This window comes from Serinus canaria, chromosome 3, assembly GCF_022539315.1.
Source record: "Serinus canaria isolate serCan28SL12 chromosome 3, serCan2020, whole genome shotgun sequence".
Classification (NCBI taxonomy): Eukaryota; Metazoa; Chordata; class Aves; order Passeriformes; family Fringillidae; genus Serinus; species Serinus canaria.
In genome coordinates this window covers 43548726-43568123 of record NC_066316.1, presented here as the reverse complement: position 1 = coordinate 43568123, position 19398 = coordinate 43548726, and the positions used below count along the sequence as shown (strand labels likewise).

At 41.2% G+C, this 19398-nt stretch overlaps 1 protein-coding gene across 1 annotated transcript in view; it reads right to left on the bottom strand.

Annotated features, from left to right (window-relative positions):
* The window catches only part of KCNK1 (potassium two pore domain channel subfamily K member 1), a 34689-nt gene extending 15671 nt beyond the window's left edge, over positions 1 to 19018 (bottom strand). The window contains exon 1 of the mRNA XM_009092851.4: positions 18473 to 19018. Within this exon, the coding sequence (XP_009091099.1) occupies positions 18473 to 18827 (355 nt within the window). The 5' untranslated portion in view covers positions 18828 to 19018. The remainder of the gene's footprint in view (positions 1 to 18472) is intronic.
* Positions 19019 to 19398: the final 380 nt, after the last annotated feature.

Here is a 19398-nt window from a genome sequence, read left to right as displayed (position 1 = left end):
GATAATTACCCGTATAAAAATACATTAAAAATTTAGCAAGCAATTTGTGTATATATGATTTTTAGATAAATGTAGTAAGCCCATGGAATTTAACACAGAAATATTTAAAACTAAACTAAAACTAATGTGAAAGTATTTTATGTATCCTGTAATAATTCAGTTATTTAATACTTATTGTGCTACCAAAGCAGAATGAAAATATTTCCTTGTCCTCAAAATGTTCAGCTTAAGTAAAAAAATACTAGCCAGCCAGTGAACATGAATGTAAAGGTGGAAAAGAATGATCTGACAGTGGCAGTGTGCAACACAGCAGCACCCATATGCCACCTGCAATATCACTCCCTAACCTACTCTTTCAGGTATTCATATACACTGGTGAACTCCCCACAAAACCTTTCTTCTCCAGGCTCAGCAGTCCCAATCTGTCCCAACCCTCACAGGAGAGATCCAATCTCTTCATCCCTTAGTAGCCCTTGGATGGACTTCCCAGTAGCTCCATGGCTTTTTTTGGACTGGGGGGTGCAGAACTGCACCCAGCCCTTCAGGAGTGGCCTCACCAGGGCTGAGTAGAGGGGAAGGAACATCTCCCTCAGCCTGCTGGCAGCAATCCTGGTGCAGCCCAGGATAACATCAGCCCTCTCTGCCATCTGGGCATGCTGCTGGCTCACCTGCCCCCATTAATTATGCAATGAAAACTGAAAGTGCTTTAAGTCTTTTCAAATGAGTCAAACAAGTAGGATCAGAATAAGGGCATACATTATGTATCTAATAATTTTCTTAACTAGAGCAAAATTGCTGAACCATTTATTTACAACAAGAAGTCCCGTATCTTTTTTGCTATTGTAAGATCATTTACATTTTTCTAGAGAGATACATGCTGTCATTTCAATCAGCAAGAGAAAATCTGCAGTCAGTGCAGGAGGATTCCTGGGCACTACATATGTGATGGTAATTAACTATTCAAAACATGATCATTTTTGATACTCTACACATACCAGCAAGGCAGCAGGAAAAATTGTAAGATGCCATGATAGAGAAAATGTTTTTGTGTTGGGCTTGTGAGCAAAACTTCAAAACATGAAAATAGTTTGGTTGCAACAGGAGCTTAGATCTTGTATGTCATGAAAAAAGGAGTATCTTGATCATATTACTTAAGAGATCAGATATCTACCAATCTGCCAATTCCTGCCCAAAATCAATTATTTTGACCACTGGAATGCAAAGTATAGGCACAGGAAAAAAAAAAGAACAAAAAAAGTTGCACGGTCACCTTGTTAACGTTAGTATTGTAGCACAATAAGTATTGATCCATTGTGCAGAACACTTGGTAGCATGTACCTAAATTCAAGATTATATTTAGGGAAGCCAGGGTTTACTTCAGATTTGCTCTACTCTCTTCACAAAGACTGTAAGCCCAATAAGAGCTGAGGTACTCTTTACTGTTTCAGGCTGTTTAATTAGAAAGAAGTCCAATCTACATGCTCCAAACTGTTCCACAAGTGTGAACCAAAGCAGGAAGTCAAAATGATCTGTAGTGCGCTCTTGATCTGAACCCAAGCACAGGGCCAAGAAATAGGCAGACTTCAGCTGCCTTCAGAATTTGAAGCTGAATTCAGTGCTTCCCTAGCATCAGCTCCTCCAATGGTATTCCACAGCAGAGCTATGCCAGACTGGCTTAATTTCACAGCTCCCCCTACTTCTCTGATGGGCTCCAGATTTTTGGAGGAAAGACTTTCAGTTATCGTTTCTGAATTTCCATCACAGCTCAGCAGGATGAACAACAACAGTACTAAAGGTCAGTGAGGCTACCTGAACCCCAGGTCACTTGATAATGCACAAGGACACCCTGTTAATTTAAGGGAAACTAAATATAATTCTGAGCCAAACCAAACGAATGCTAGTATTTCCTAACTCTCATTTCCTGTCATCAAAAAGACAATCCATGTATCTCTAATAACACCAGACAAGGCAAGGCACAGTCTGATAGGAATTGCAAATGGCAACAAGCAGTACCATTTTGTCCATTTACACTCACTGCTGTTTTAGAAAGTATTTGCCCATAGCAAGTTAAGTGAAAATCATCACAACCCCACAGCAGTGATGCTAATGATGAAGTGATTCCAGTATCAGCAGTGGGGGGGGGGGGTGTGTACAAGGAAGGAATTGTTACTAGAGCAGCACAACAGCAGATGGAATCCACTGCACAGGATCCAAATGCAAACATAAGATTAAGTACAGAAATCAGTATCTCCCCCACACATCTGAGATGATTATTATGAGTTTGGTGCAGTATTATCTCTTCTCAACAAAAGTATCAGAGGGAAACAGCTCAAAAGACAGTAACTTAAACTGGAAAATGATAGCACTCTTTCCTGCCACCAACCAACACTGGGTCTTGCTCATCCTGCCTGGATAGATTATGTATGACCAAAACGGGTATTATCAACCCAAGGGAACTGTTGCACCCTTCCAGTAGAGCCTACATGAAAACACAAATTCCTTGCCACCAGAATTATGCCTACCACATGTGAGACAGGGCTCCAGGTGAGGCACATTTGCCATTCCAGGGCTAGTAAATAAGCCTGTATAAAAAACATGTTCCCTGCAGGAAGAGCTTGTGCTCTCCAGGCACTCAGAGAGCAGGCAAAGCTTTCCCACTTTCCCTGCAAAATAAGATTTTTTCCAAACCCTGCCTGTCAGCTACATGGCTCCCATCAGACTGCCTGTTGAGAAACTCCTTTATGTTGGGACATGCTAAACTTCCAGCCTGTCATGCAGTCTGTGTGGGTTGGACCCGTACTCCCACAGAGCCCTGACAACTTCAGCCATGTTTTTTGGATGTGTCATTAAAGATTTCCTGTCCTCTGTGTGCTTCACAGTGCTCCAGGGCAGGAGCAAAGACTAAATGTGAGCAGCTTCAGCAGGCAGAGGTCTGCTAAACCTCTGTGCCAAAGCATACAGGCCTTCTGTCACATGATAATCAAGAGGTTTGCATGAATTTGTGGGGGTTTGCCATTTGGGTTTGGATTTCTTCTTTTTTTTTTTTTTTTTTTAAAGCTAACAGCACTTTCTCTTTTTTCCTTTTTTTTAAAGCCCAAAGTCTTTATACTGGAAATTGGTTCCTCTTAGTGTCATCCTGAATTTAAGATCCTATAAGGTTTTAGCTGCAATCCAACCAGGATCCATCTGGTGTTGGGCTATTTTTCCCCCACAGAACTTTTAATAACAGCACATTTCTAGAAACACCTATCCAAAACACAAACATTGTGATGTTAAGATCTGCCTCTAGCAAAGATTTAGCATAAATAAACAAACTCTTATGTTGTTTCAACAATTCTTTTCTGTTATCTCAGATTCATTTTCCAATGGAGAAGTAAAAATTACAAAAGTCTTTTGAATAAAACTCAACCAACAGGTCAAAAGCAAGGTGAGACTTCCTGAGGGCTCCGCTGAGAATCCAGCCAGGAAAATTCCAATTATTCTTTTATTGGTTTACTTGCCTGCTAGGCAACAGATGGTCAAAAATCTGTATCAAAGTAGGGGCTCCAACAGACTACTTTATTATTAAGGTTTCCTAATAGAACAAACTACCTAAGTCTCAGAAGCTTAAATTTGCTAAAAGAGAAATGTGAGTGAGTTTTATTAGGAAAAGTTTAACTTGTAGTCCTCTGAAACATTAGAAAACAAGATGAGATTTTTGCACTGGAATGCTCAGATACATCTGTGCAGCAGCATTCTCATAATAACAGATTTTTAAAGCCACTGATCACCAAGATTAACAAGCAACTCAAAGAAACAAGTTCTTTAAAAACCTTCCTAAGAACTTCAATACCAACTTCAAGGTATTGAAAGGGGTTGTTGTGGTTTAACCCCACGTGGCAACTAATTATCATACATCAGTTTGCTCACTCGTCCCTCATGGTGGGGAGGAGAATTAGGAACAAAAAGTAAAATTTATGGGTTGAGAAAATAAATTTTAGCAATTGAAACAAAGAGAAAGACAATAGTAATAATAATGACAGTAATTATAATGAAAAGAAGAATGAAAGGAATAAAACCCAAGACAGACAAAAGAAGCCCACACAATTGCTCATCACCTGTTGCCTGATATCCATGCGATCCCCCTGCAGCAACTGGCCTCAACCAGCCAACTTCCCCCAGTTCATACACTGGGCATGATGTTCTGTGGTATGGAATATCCCTTTGGACAGTTTAGGTCAGGTGCCCTGGCCATGAGCCCTCTCAGCTTCTTGTGCACCTGCTCCCTGGCAGATCATGGGAAACTGAAAAGCCCTTGACTTGGGGTAAGCACTACTGAGCAACAACAATAAAGTTTCAGCGTGTTATCAACCTTATTCTCATAGTCAATACAGAACAGAGCACTGTACCAGCTACTAAGAGGAAAATGAACTCTATCCCAGCTGAAATCAGGCCAGGGTACAAGCCTTTTTACAGCTCTTCCTGAGGTTCACATCCTGAAATATTCAAAGAAGGACAAAAAGAACTTAACATGAACAATGTTTTGGCAGAGAGAAAATGTCATTAATGATTAGACTTAGCCAGCAGCTTGTCCACGATATTGATCTTCTCATTTCTCAAGTTGATCCAGTAAAAAAACATGATGAGGATTTCACCTTGACTGCAGCACAGAAGTAGTATATATCACACAATAGATTTTACACATCCAGATTTTGTCTGTAATTCCAGAAGTCTGCACCTATGGAAAAATTCCTTTTAGCAGCTGAGACACATTTAGCATCCAAGTGGCAGTGAAGCTCAGAGGACACACACTTTCTGAACAGACTGATAGAAGACGGATCTTTCTTTTTACAGAAAAGGTCTGGAACCACAGATTCATTCCATGCTGCAACTTGGTCTTTCCACAGCCCCTCCAATTTTAATGTAACAGGTTTTCAAGTTCTATCAATTACTTCAGCTTTCTACCACTTGAAAGACTTGTGTATGCATGGTGTACCACAGGGATGTGCCAGGTGCTACTGCTGAACCCAGCACCTGTGCACTGTAGTGCTCTGCTTGAAGCCTGGTACAGTTCACTAGAAAAGAGGTTTCTAAAAATTTATAATTCACACCTGTTACCATCCAAAATGCACCCTGGGATGTGCCAAAAGCTTTGAATATGTTGTAGTGGCACTTACTGCAGTGTTTTAATCACATATCCAGTTACTGAAGAATACCTATCTAGTCTTGAAAACAATTTCTCGAATTGAAATAAGCCACAGTTTTTCTTCCTACCGTCTGGAAATAAAAAGAAACAACCAGCTGCAGATTAGTAGGCTTTCCACCTCCACTTTGAAACAAAGATTGCTCTATTGCACCAGCAGAAATTACAGAGCATGAAAACAGTGAAGGAAACTTGTATTGTGGGCAGAAAGGAATTATCACACAACATTAAAAAATTAGGCCATTTCACACTGTGGAGTTAAAATCAAATCAAATGTAAGCAGCATCTTTGCATTAAAATGCAACCTCACATAGAAGAAAGTGTTATCTACTAGATGCAGCAGGGGACTAGGAATATTTACTTCTAATCTTGTTATTGATTTGACATCTGGAACTCAGGGAAATGACAAGCATCAACTCCCTTGTTTGGCAGAGAAAGACACATAGTTCTTGCCTATTTTTGTGAGATATTTCAATATTCAGTCAGTCAGTCACCATAATGTATGTGAATGTGGATAAATCTTATAACTATCTTCTGTTTCAATAGCTATTTCTTGGAAACATGAAGATTTTAACAACACATAAAGTGAAACAGAAGCAAAACAATTTAACACAAGTAGGAAAAAATCACTGAAGCAACTAACAAAACCATACAGAACTGAAGTGCATCACGCTCCACTTTCATGCAAGCATATTCCACCTGGAATAATACAAATAAATTACGAGACAATACTTACATAAGGACCAAAGTGAGATATTTTACAGATAGATAGCTTATTCAAAACTCTAAATCCTAAATATGATGCTTGATGATACTCTCACATCTGAATACAGTCTAGCTGAATATGTTCACCATTTCAAGCTCAAAATAGAACACAAATTTGCAAAACTCAATGGGGAAATACTTCAACTGTTGTGAGAACTAGTCTACTGAACCACCAACAGATTTTATAGATACACTAGTCCTATTCAATTACTCACATGTTTAAGACATTCCACATAGCAAACAATAATTGTGGGAAACACAAATTTGATTAGTTACAGTGGAATAAAGACAAACAGGATAATCACAAAGGAAAAGAACTGTGGTTGCCCATACTATTTATGTTCACAAGCAGATGAAATGTAGAGGTTTTTACTTATCTAGAAGTTATTTAAAAATAAACAGGAATGTAGCATTTAGAAAGGTAAACTACACACACAAGACATTTAGCCAGCAATGTAAAGACAGACAGAGCAACTTAAATATTCTGTGGTTTTCAAAACCTGTATTGTCTGTTTAGGCTAATGGCAATTTGTTTTAAAACAATGCACTTCACTTTGCCACAAAAATTCCTCTTGGTGGGATAGTTGATGATTCCAAAAATTCTTACACCTATAGGATGACTTTTCTAGTGGAAATACATCATTCTAACCCCTCAGGGCCAGAATAAGATAGCCGTGCATACAATGAAAGCAGGCAACATTAAATCAGTATGACAATTCATCAAAAAATACTCCAGCTGCCCAATCACAACTCTGGACTCACCCAGTCAGTCAAGACCATCAACACCAACCAAAGATTTTGAGACCCATTTCCTTAAATCCCTTTCTAGTAAGGCAGCACATTTATCAGAAATGCTTAGCGATCATCTGAGCTGAAGGTTTCATGTTCAGTACCCTCCTGCCAGCACTTGCATTTGCAAACAGTGACTAGCATGGAAAAGGCTGCAGTGACACAACCTGTGACTCTGTAAGGAAATCAGCATGCTGTATATGGCATCTCTCAGATCTCAGCATAAAGGAGAGGGGAATGTAAAATTATTAGTAATTACAAAAGAAAGACCTAGCACTGAAGAGCCTGAGCAGCAATGAGTAAACCGATAGTTAACACATCTTTACAAGGGACAGATTTCTTTGCAAGTGTCAGGTCCCATGAACACATCCAATTTCTTGTAATTGTCAATGATAAGAATTTGTAAAAGGGCTACAATGGTATGACTGCATTACTTCCTTACTAACTACAAAGACAATGCAATTTACCAGATGACAGTAGTTACCCAGCAGGAAAAAAAATGAAGTTCCCCTGAAGATATGGAATCCCCTGAAGTTCCCTGAAATACACTGGAGAGAAATATTTTAATGATGGCATCTGAATTAACAAAAAGGAGCCCAGTTAAAATTCTTTCAGCTTTGCTAGCTGACATTTTAATCCAGTGTGAAATAATGCTCATTTACGAGGGACAGCCAGCAATTGTCAGATACGTTATCAGTACAGGAAACTTTCTTAGGTTACCAGCTCCTTCCTTATACCTACTGTTGATTTGGCTGTGCTTTTTTGATTCTTTCTGCGCTTCTACCACATGGCTACATAAAACGTGTAACTAATCCCAGAATAACTGCCAGGAAAAAGGTTGCTGTTCGTTCTGCCCCTCTTGTATTGGTTGCAGCTTGCTCAAATATAGTAACTCAGAGCAAACTAATCCAGCAGGAAGGGAATATGCTCCTTCCAGTCTGATAAACTGGCCCACTGTTGTGGTCCTGTTGGCAACAGATCTAGCACAGGGCTGAACCCTAGGATGAGAATCAGGGATCCAAGACACATCATATCACTGGCAAAGCTGTTAGGTAGATTCAGCCCATTTTGTTTTACAACACCCTGAGCAAACCTTTTGCTACGTAAAGAGAGGCATCCAGCATGCTAAAGCAGAGAAAATGCTGCCACCTTCTCACAAAGGCTACTCAGGCATTTGATCAGTTATGTGGGCAGCATTATCTGGTGTGTAGTGTGTTTCCTACAGATAGTAAACAACTGAACAATTCCCTAGAAGGGAGAGACAACATTTCTAGATTCTCCACTGAAGTAAAGATACAGAAATGTGCATTGCACACTTTGATGTGGCTTCTGTAAAACTCTATTCAAGTAGCTGTGATTTCCTCTAATATTACTGAGCAGAAAAACTATTACTAAAGGAAAAGAAGAAAGAACATTAAATGCAAGAAAATAAAAGCCTGCTGAAGTGCATCCACAGGATGGGAAATCAGCTTACTGTATGGGAACACGGCCTAGCAGCATAAATGAAGAACTGCAAGACAAAACACACAAGTTCCTATTCTCAACCATACTAATGGCTCATACGTGGTCTTTCACAATTGTTTTTCCTTTGTTTTAGCTTATCCTTTAGCAAAATGCATACAGAAATATCACTGTGGTCTCTCAAGATGCAGAACGTAACAGCAGTGCACTAATCAGCAAAGCAGTTTTTGGTATGCACATGCTTCAAGTTCCACTGATAAAACATTATCCAGAAATGTGAAAGATTATCACTATCTTCCTCATGACATCTGGTGTAATGCAAGGTTAAAACCAGGATCTCAGACTTCTGTTCGAGATGTTGAGTGAGCTTCCATCTTTTGCTTTGATTGAGATTCATGGCTAACAATAACTCCTAAGACAAATGACATTTTCCTCAAAGCAGAACACAAAATACTCTCAGGTGGCAGCTAGAATACCTGATCTGAACATTCAGGAGGTTCACTGACTACATAGTGCTGCGCTAAAGGATACAACTGAAAATTAAAGATGTATCTTTCCACTATAGGTAGGCAGAATGTAAATACATAACAACTATAATAATAAACTGAGGCCTAAATCTAAGGCCTGAGATTAGTCTTGGATTTAGTTTTTTTCCTTATCAACATGGATTGTTGATTCACACAGTGCTGCATCCTGTAGTGTTCACAGTTCCTTGAATACCCAACCAGAGTTGCAGCAGTGGACCAGGAGTCAGGGTGAAGTCCTGGATTTCTCAACAGATGTGTAAATGCACAGAGGTAAATTAAACAATCTGCACATTAGAGAAATTCATTCCTAAGTACTAACCACTCAAATTATTTATAGAATTTTGCATTAATTTCTGTGCACCACTTAAGAGTTTCCAGTAGCTGGCATTTTCAAATAGTAACACAATGACACTTCTTTGAGCCCTGTACATTTTTGCTATACTGCTCAGTCAGCATCCCAACACTAACCAAAATAGAGCCATGGAAATCACTGATCACAGAACTGTTAAATTGGAAAAACTCTCCAAGATCACCAAGCCCAACCATCAACCTATATAACATACATAAATAAGTAACAAGACCTGCTGTGAAGTGTTTAAAATTTAATTGTCCATTAGTAAATCATACAGCCTAGAGCTTCCAAACTCTACAAGAGATGGAAGTTCTTTGGTTTGCTTTAGAGTTTTCTCATTTCCTTTAGGCTGTAGGCTTCAAAGGAAAAGGTCTATGCAATTCTTACACAGCGTACAGCTGGGAAAATAGCTACTTTGAATAACATACAAAGCAGAGATTCCAAGGCCTTCCATATTAAATACAATGATCAATTTTTAAGGCTCTTTTCCCCTTTCTGTGGAGGGAGATGTATGGACTTCTATAATGAAGTCCCCAAGAGTTGAACATCCAAACTATTTAAGTTTTAGCAGATCCCTGCTAAACAGATGTGTTTAGCAGAGATCTGGATATGTTGCTACTTTCTGAACATGAGGGTTTTTTCCATTTTAAAGCCACATACAGTACAGTCTCAGCCTATCAGGGAAGAGGTGAAATCAGATTTTTGCCTTGTGTTTGCACTTGGTGACTCTGAAGCAACACCTCCTTTTTAAACTATATTGTAAACAAAAGAGGATATCTACCCTAACTTGCTTCTGGACTTTGGCATTAGTACGGCATATTGCAATGTCCGAGGCTGCCAATCACTCAATTGAGCAAAACAGGTGTTCATAGTGTGCCACGTATTTTTAAAATATCAAAGAAAGTAGAAGACCAAGTGTCACATAAGAGAGAATTCAATACAGACTTTAAAATAAAATCATACCTAAGTCCCATTCCAGTCAGTGCTGCATCATTTGAGATTTTCTGAAGGATTACTTTTGCCTCTTAATGCTGAGAAATCTCATACTTGGAAATAATTATAGTTTTTGTATGCATTTCATAGAATCATAGAATGGTTTGGCTTGGAAGGGACCTTAAAGATCATCTTGCTCCAACCCCCCAGCCATGGGCAGGACACCTTTCATTAGAGCAGGTTGCTCAGGGCCCCATCCAAACCTGGCCTTCAACAGGGGGCCTCTATAACTAAATTCATCTCTCATTCTGCTTATTGGAAAAAAGAAAACAACCCATGAGCAATGATGTGTCTTAACCTTATCATTTCAATACCTAATTCTGGTTGGTCTCTCTTTTACCTGAAACCAATTGTATGCCCAGTCTTAGAAACGTTCTGTGAAGAAGCTACTATTAAAGAATTTAAGGTTATTCAGCTGAGTCAATTTAAACAGTGCTTAAATAACTGAAAGACACAGAAGGAGGTACTCATACTACAAGGAAAATGAAATTGATTTCAGCCTTTTCATTTAATTTTGAGTTATTTTAAGCATATTCAGAAAAAATACTCAGTGTGTCAGACATGAAATGCATGAGGAACAAAATATATGACAAAACCCTATTCTCATAGTACCAATGCTCTCCAAAGCTGCATTTGCAATGATATTAAATTACTCTTGAAAACATTCTATACAGAGATTCTGGTCATGCCAGAAGTTTTCAATTTGTGGTTAGAGGCAGAAAGCTTCCACTTGCTGCTATCGTAACAGTCTGGACTCACAATTTGCAGGAGAAAGATGGAATTCTGCTGTAAAGTTTCTAGCACTAAATAGTATGCAACCTTTTCAGAGGGCACAGACTCAGTTTCTCACACACAAGAAAAGGGTACTTGGAAGACTACTGCGCCAGCTTGTTCTGCTGGCAAAACCTGTTTCCCAGCCCAACCTGCAACTGGCATTTCCCTGGTTCCTCAAAGATGATGTGTAACTTCCAAAGCTGCTGGAGTGACTGGCACAGAATCAGTTTAGAGTACAGACCATGGTAATACTTAGGAAGCATCAGTTAGTAAATGTTTGGAGTCTGGTGACAGCTGGTGTACCACTCAGATTCATATGTGCTTCTCCTACAAGGACGCTGGCACATTCTGTTTTCAGAGATGAATGTGTATCCTTTCCTTTCCAAAGGAAAGGAAATCCATATGTTCTTCCAAGAGGCACTTGAATACTTTTGTGAAGCACAGCCACTTGAAAAGCTTTGCTCCACTGATTCCTTTCAGTCCTGCTCTTAACCAGAACCACATTGCTGTTTTGACCTCATTAGAAACAATCTGTTTAAGGTTTAGGCAGGGCTCTTCCATGAAAAAAATGACTGGCACATTTCTCCTAGACCTTCTGGGTCTCACAGGAATCCTAATTTTTCCTCAAAATGCTAAAATTCTACTTCTTCACAGGCCAAGAAATATTCTGGTCTTCATATGGTTTAGTAGCTTGTAACCTACTTTATAATTAACCTGGAGCAGTGACTAAAATAGACATTAGTCCACAGATATGATGTTACTCTATTAAAAAACCCCACAGATTATTAAAATGATGATGCAGTGGGTCAAAGTGAAACAAGGAAAGAACCAAAACAACCAACAAATAAATGAAAACAGGAGAAACAACTGGTTTAAAAGACCTTTAAACAATTATATTCAGATAAAAGTGAAAATTCTAATAATGGCCAGGAACTGCAGGATTTGGTTGTTAAGTTTTAGAAATCCTGCTCTGAAAGTATAAATGACTTTTAACTTAGGACTTGATTTGGAGATGGCAGTAGAATAATAGTACAAATTCCAGCTTTACAAAAGGGTTGAAACATAGAAAGTGTTTAATGAAAGGCAATTTTGCAGGAGATTACTCTCTTGCTTTCAACTGTTTGTGTTTCGGCACAGGAGGAATGACCCGAGGTCAAATACAGAAGGACTACAGAGGCAGCAGTTGCAGTCCTTTACCAGCAGAGAGCTGCTGGTGGGGCTCTTCATCACTGGCGATTTAGCAAAGCAAGAGGAATTGGAGGATACAGGAGTGAGGACAGAGTTTGTAAGACAGACATTCCACCCATCAGCAGCACTGGTAACACAATAATGCAGTCTTGGTAATCCATGGCTTCCCCAGTTTCTGTCAGGAGATGGTTTTTCTTACTCACTGGCCTGTAAAGAAGGCTAAATATTGGTTTAGAGTGACTCTTGACACCCTTTGTTTCAGCAAGCACAAGCAGGATTTTTGGCTTAGCTAATTGCTGTAGTCCCATGAGAAACCAGGAACTACCACCCTGCCTGGAACACAAAACAGGGAGAGACCCAGATTTCCTCCCTGCTACAGCTTACTGCAGTAGAAGAAAACAAGACCTTTGTCCTGGGCATACAAGAGATAGCATGACCAATCTGCTGGCTGTAGCTCATCTCTGTTACTCATCTCTGGTAACTGAGTGCCTTCTGTCCTGAAGTCCAGAACCTACAACCTTTCTCAGATATGTTTATTAACGTGGATTTTGACAAAATAGGGGGTTTGGAGATATTCACACCACACATTTTTGGTTTGTGTATTTTGGCAGGTTTGCTTGGTTTTGTGTTGTCGGGGTTTTTTTCAGTTTGGTCGGGTTTTTTAACTGGTCAAGTCCCTTCTTTTCTGGTTGCAAATGTGATTTTATTTTTCCTTTTTACTATTTCATTGAACATTCCCATGATTTTGTGTTGTAAGGCAGAGACACCAGAAGCATCCAAGCTAGTTTCTCAGTATTAGTCCATACATACTCAACTTCTTTCACAACTTCCCTAGATGGTGGTCTTTTTGTCTCCTCTTCCTAAGGAGATCTAAAAAACCCTAGTTCAAATCCTTGTGCTGAGAATAACATTAAGCCAAATTCAAGTGAAATCTCCCACATCCCAGGAGACAACATCTTGACCCTGGGGCCAGACTAAAATGTGACAGCAGCAAATCTGGAACGGTTCCACAGGTATAGAATGAAGGAACTTCCCTTGAGAAGAAAGCAGACACACAGGCAGACAGAATGACTCTTAGACTTTGTGTTTATACCACTTAATGCAAGAGGTAGGATGCCTGGTTCCAGGACAGTCTATTGATCTGGAGGCCAACAGCCTTGGGGCCAGTAACTGTGATTACCCTGTCCCAGAAAACCATGTAGGCTTCAACTACTTGGCTTCAGATCCAAACAGTCAGCTTATTGAAAGTAATCCTTTTCCTGTGGCATCTTTCTCAACCTACCTCATGATTTCCTTTGCTCTATTCTCCTGTATAAAAACCACTCTGTCGCAGAGCACAGCACAACCTCCCTTTGCTTCCGAGATCATCCCCAGCAAATTACCTTTTCCTGAAGATGTTATTTCCAAGTAACAAACAACTCTTAAAAGAAAAACAAAGTTCCCAAAGTTTGGCATCCTCACCCAATTCATCACAACAATTTAAATAATCTATGAGTGCTGCAGTCAGCGCAGCAGCACAATGAAGCTTCAGTGTTCTGCTGGAGTCAAGGGTGACTACCAGTGAGCCAGATCTGAGTTTAATCCATCACCAAGTTTGTATATTTTCAGATAAGAGGCAACAGAGAATCTTATGCCAGGTCTCTAGACAGACATTTGGTATGAATTATGAAACACATTTATTCGGTGTGTATTAATGAGATAATAGACATCACCAGGGACACAGCCCACATATTCTGACAGCAGCAAAAATAACTTATGCATTTTACAGTGAACTCAAGGAAGGGACAAAAAACCTTGTTTTCCCTAAAGCCTCTGTAAACCGTCCTCTTATTTATTATTTATTACCTTAAGTTATATTCACATCTTTCTATACAGGCTTGAGAGATCCCAGTAGTTTCTTCCACCTGAGGGCTCTGCTGTAAGAGCCTACAAATCTTATGATGTCTTTGTAATGCTCAATTGTGATGCTTTCATTGCATTCGCTCATCTTCTATGGATTTGTTCAGATCTGTAATGCACACTAAATATGGACTGCATGTGGAGCCTGTTCCCCTGAGGGAGAAGAAAGGCAAGAAAATCAAGCACTTGTGAGAAGAACATGGAGAAAATGATGCAGCCTGCCAGGCTTCTCTTTCCCTGGTCTCTTTATACAGAATGCACTTTCTTTTGCAGTACATCACAACCTCACAGCCAGCTACTTGTCATAAATAAAGGCATAGTTTAGTTTCTCCTGCAAGTTATCAGTAGCAATGCTTATGAGAGTCAGATCTAACAGAGAACACCCTTATAAATCAAATTATAGATGCATCAACTCCTCATTCAGCTTGGTAGTTAAATAACCTGAATGCAAAACTTTCCCTGAAAGCCATATTGTACCTTTACTAGCCCTTCAACCAAGCACTTTCAAAGGAGAGCCTCTGTCAGCATTTACCTGCAACTACTGAATTACTACTGTTCCTTACTCCATTCAAAATACAGCAAGCAGAAACCCAAACTCAGTCCATTGTGGATCTTGGGTGACAGTTTCTGAATGCCAATACACCCATCCTCAGCACCAACAATGAGATTGGTACAGGCTGAATTCTGGAGAAAACACTGCTTCCACAAACCACTTTGCAGACAACCATGTTACAGGAAGTGGTTGAATACGGACAATCCTCCCCCCTCTTACTGCCTTAACTCCTGTGGTTCAAATGAGAGGCTAGCTGACCTCAATCAAAAAAATTTAAAACATGCGTTGCCATCATAGAAGAGGCAACTTCTTACCTTTCCTCGGCAAATCCCTAAATCAGGACAAGGCTATCCTCACTTCCTTCTAATGGTTATCTTGCCAACACTATCACAGTAGAGCAGGATACAAAGCAGCTGTTCCTCAGGATCCCTCTGGTGTCAAAATGTTATATGAAATCTCTAGCCATGCTTGTAGGTGGCACGGCTTGTAGATGAAGGCAAAAATAATCAAAGCTGGACAGTCAGAATAAATCTTACAGCCCATTTGTATAAAACGCCATGGAATATCCTTGCACAAAGAAGACTCTTTCCAGAAACAAACATAAAACTACAGGCCCCAAGTTCCTAAATTGGCAGCTCCTTTCCCTCCCTACCTATTTTCCTTCAACAAGCAGAAGTCGGTGTACTTTTCATATCTCTCGACACAACCAGTATCAATTTCTTTGGTTGCTTCATTCTGTCTACAACTCGTGTAATGTAGCATTCCCATATTGTACCAATACGGGATAAGATGTTAGACACAGACAGTGCCCAAGATGAGTGAAAACACCACCTGAAAGGGTGAGTGCAAAAAATTACTTCATTTTTATTGTTAGAAATAAAAGACTTTAGTGCAGATGGCACCACAACAAAGCCAAGCAGAAAGAACTGCTTCAGCATAATTATTTGATGGCATCTAGCACTGAGAGAAGCAGACCACAGATGTGTGTCAGGTATTAATTACAGGGAATTTCCAAGCCGGGGACTACTTAAATGCACACAACTGTATTCTTAGTGTTTAGGTTGTCAATTATTAATGACCAAAGTGCTTCACCTTACACATTGCTCATATGGCATTCTGCACAACTGCTTAAGTTGCATAGAGAGGAATAAAGTCAGATGAGAAACTTGCTACCTGTCACTGCTACAATCTGCTGAAGCCTCACCACCAGTCCATTTCACTGCCCTTTGCTTGCCCGTCCTTCAGGCAGCTTGTGACAGTCCTGTGACAGCCCATGTGCACAGCAATATTAATTGCTTTCAAGTAGCAATTTGCCTGATTCTGCAATCTCCTTTAAGATTTTTTTTTAAATTCATAACTGGCTTTATCATTTTTTTCATGGTTTTTCTCTGGTGAGTAAGAAGCCAAAGACTATAATAAGGACGGGAGGGAACTAGAAGAAAAGTCAGGGCTGCCAAATTTAAACATTTCCCCATGTGCTTTATATAGAAAACTGAAAGGCTATGAAAGAAGCCTTGTCCCCTGTACAAGGGGTAGGTGTGCATTTATTTACATATGAGAGACAAATTCAGTCAGCTGAACATAAGGAGCATCCAGCTGCTCCCTGTAATTTCAATTACATACAGAAACAACTCTCAGCTAGCACCACCAGTAGCAGGGTTCTCCTTTCTGCTTTTGCCCTTACTGTACTTGGCAAAGGGAGGGCATTTCAGGTATATACTTTATAACAATAGAGCATATTTTGAATGTTCAAGCACCTCTGAACAACTGTTTGAGGTGGCCAGGCGGGTTCTTCTGCTTGTCATCCCTTTTAATGACCATTTCAAGAGACTTGAAAGATTTCTTGCACAAGTGTAGAGTCAACTGAGGGGAAAAAAATGCACCTCACCAGAAATACCTGTGCTCTGGGGCGAATTTGAACAAGCATTGGAGGTACTGTATTGGTCTGGATTTATACTTGTCTACTTTTACAAACTCTAATTTATATTAAATAGGGATTACGTGCAGCTGAAGGCCACCGCATAATACAAGAAACAGATGGATTTGGTTAAAAAGGTCCCAAGTCAAAGGACTATCAGGCACAGAAGGAAGTACCACCACTTGATGCCTGGTCTACCACATCAGTGATAACTGGATGACCTCAGTTTATGAAACTCACAGAAATAATGAAACTCACCTCATGCATGTCAGAGCTCTGGGTTTTCTGCACACACGCCATGTAAGTGGCATTTTCTAAAATGTTTTCCATTTGGACAACGGTACCTTGAGTCTTCTTCCCTGGCAAGGCCTCTACGCTCAAGCCAGCTAAACATGCAGGGCCAGCTTATGCCTTGCCCTTCAGCACACATGCAGTGGCAAAGATACAGCCTGAGCTGTACTACTGAAACCAAACATCCTGTAGCTGTGCATCAGCAGGAAGTGTTAAGGTGTTACCAACTCAGACCCAGCCCAACTGTCCCAATGGTGAACATTTTTTGCCTGAGTCATTTAAAAAAAAAAAAAAGGACCTTTTTTAATTCCTTTTTTATTATTTTAATGTGAGTTACTACACTACAGAAAAACTAATTTCAATATAAGAATAGCTCTTGGAAAAAATAACTTACATTTTATAGTACCTAACAGTATAGCTGATTAGAAATAAAAAAAGCAGGTCAATTCAGCTCCTTAAGTTTTAAGTGCTTTATACCTTTACTGAAAGAAAGAAAAAATCTGGATGCTGAAGTACTATCACAGTTTTATGCTTTTTTCATCAGCAGTATTCTATATGTTGATTAATGCTTGGAGATTTATTCACTGAAAGCATTTAACTGCTTCAAGTGTGTCACTTTCTCTCTTCTTACAAACTCTAGTAATTAAGAAGTGGGCAGAGGAGGTGTTGTGGGGACACTCATAACCCTGTTTTACTTTTTAAAAGCACAACCTCCTTATAACCCTAATCTGTATACTCAATGGCAACTATTTATAGGAGAAGCACTGCCTGTTTGACATCAGTCAGGAAGCACTAACATATGAACAGTAACAAATTATTAAATGTCATTATTAGTATCAGCTGATTAAATTTCCCATAATAGAAGGAGTGCTAACTTGGGGGCAAGGAGGTAAAAAAAATAAAGAAACAGTGCATCTTTTATAGCAATATCAATGTACTGCCAAGACACAAAGCCCTCTCTGGTTGGACAAATTTTGGGGTGATTTTTTAAAAACTTTTCTTATTTGTCAAGCCCTTATTATTAGTGTCAGTGACCTGCATTCAAATCACCAGATCACAGCTTCCCAGCACAAATGCCTGCACTCATCCTTTAGAAGGCTGTCCACTATGATGGTATGTGAAATGTAACTACTGTAAAAATAACTGCTCCTAAGAGCTATGATCTGAGGAACGTTTCCTCGAGTTTTTCAAAACACCAATGCAAACTGCTATATTGAAGAAAGGATGCATTATCTTTCAGTCATTCATATGCAAGTATTAAATGGAAATTGACAACAAAACATGAAAATGAAATTTAACTTAATTATAACTGGGTTAGCAGTCCATTCCCGTCCATCCGTGTGTGTGTGTATCCCCCACCGAGAAAGAATGAGACAGAATGAAAAATAAAAAAAAACCAAAACCAAAGGAGAACGCTAAGGAGTCACCTCTAGAAGCATTAAAAAGTTCAAAGGAAGAGCCGGGCATCTAGCCGGATTTTCGAATCCGCCAACGATTTCAAGGTGGGTGAATCGAGAGCCTGGCTCTTGGCGCCGAATTCACGGGGGTCAGTCATGGGTGATGCCCCCTAACAAAACACGCCTGTGGCACGGGAGAGTTTCGGAAGTAGGCTCCCTCCAGAGCCCCCCTCACGCCCAGGCCCGCGGGGCCGACGGTCGCTCCGTGACCCCGGCCCGCAGCCCCGGCTGCCCCACACCGGCCCCGCCGCCGCCGCGGGGCCCTCGGGGGTCCGGGCCTCCCCGGAAGGCCTCCGGCAGCGGGCGAACCGCCTCTGCCTTACCCGTGGTGGAGAGGACGGTGCTGGCGAAGAAGAGGGAGGAGGTGAAGTCCCAGTTCCAGTTTCCCGAGGCGTTGCTGAGCACCGAGACGCCGTAGTTGCTGGCCTCCAGCACCCGCATCAGGAACTGCTCCAGCTGCTGTTCCGAGAGGCAGGCGTGCTCCTCCAGGAAGCGCTGCTTCAGCTTGCCCAGCTCCTGGCGCAGCAGGTCTTCGTAGGGCAGCTCCACCGAGGAGAAGACCACGGCGCCGAACACCAGGTAAAGCAGGTAGCCCAGCACCAGCAGCGCGAAGCACCAGGCGGAGCGGTGCTGCTCCACCAGCCGCACGCAGGAGCTGCCCGCCAGCGACTGCAGCATCTTCCCGAGCCGGGGCCGGCTGAGCCCCGGGCCGGGCCGGGCCGCTGAGGAGAGCGGGGGTGAAGGAAACAGGGAAGGGAAGGTGGAGCGCGGCCACCGGCTGCCCCCCGAGCGGCCGCTGGCTGACTTTGAGGGCGCGGAGCGGCGCTGATGTGGCGCTCACGTGGACGCGCGGCGCAGGTACCGCGGCGGAGGGAGGGACGCAGGGAGGAAGGGCCTTCCCCCGCCCTTCACCTCCTGCCTCCGGTCCTGCTCCCGCCGCTTCGTGTTGGGACTCCGGCGCTTTCTCTGCTGCTGTTCCTTGTCTCCGAGTAACGCGTGCAATCCCCTCCTGGCGCTCCGAGAAGCCGACCCGAGAGCCTCCCCCCGCCCCGCGCTGCGGCGGACGTTTATTCCCCTTTCCTCGCAAAAGTCTCTGGAGATTTCCTTGTCCCTCTGCTCCCCGCCCCCTGCGGTGAGAAACCCCCAAAACAGCAATTCCTTCCTCTACTTGTTTGTTGTTATTATTTAGTTATTCATTCATTCATTCATTCACGTTTCAACGCAGAATAAGGTGACGCAGTGTGAAGCG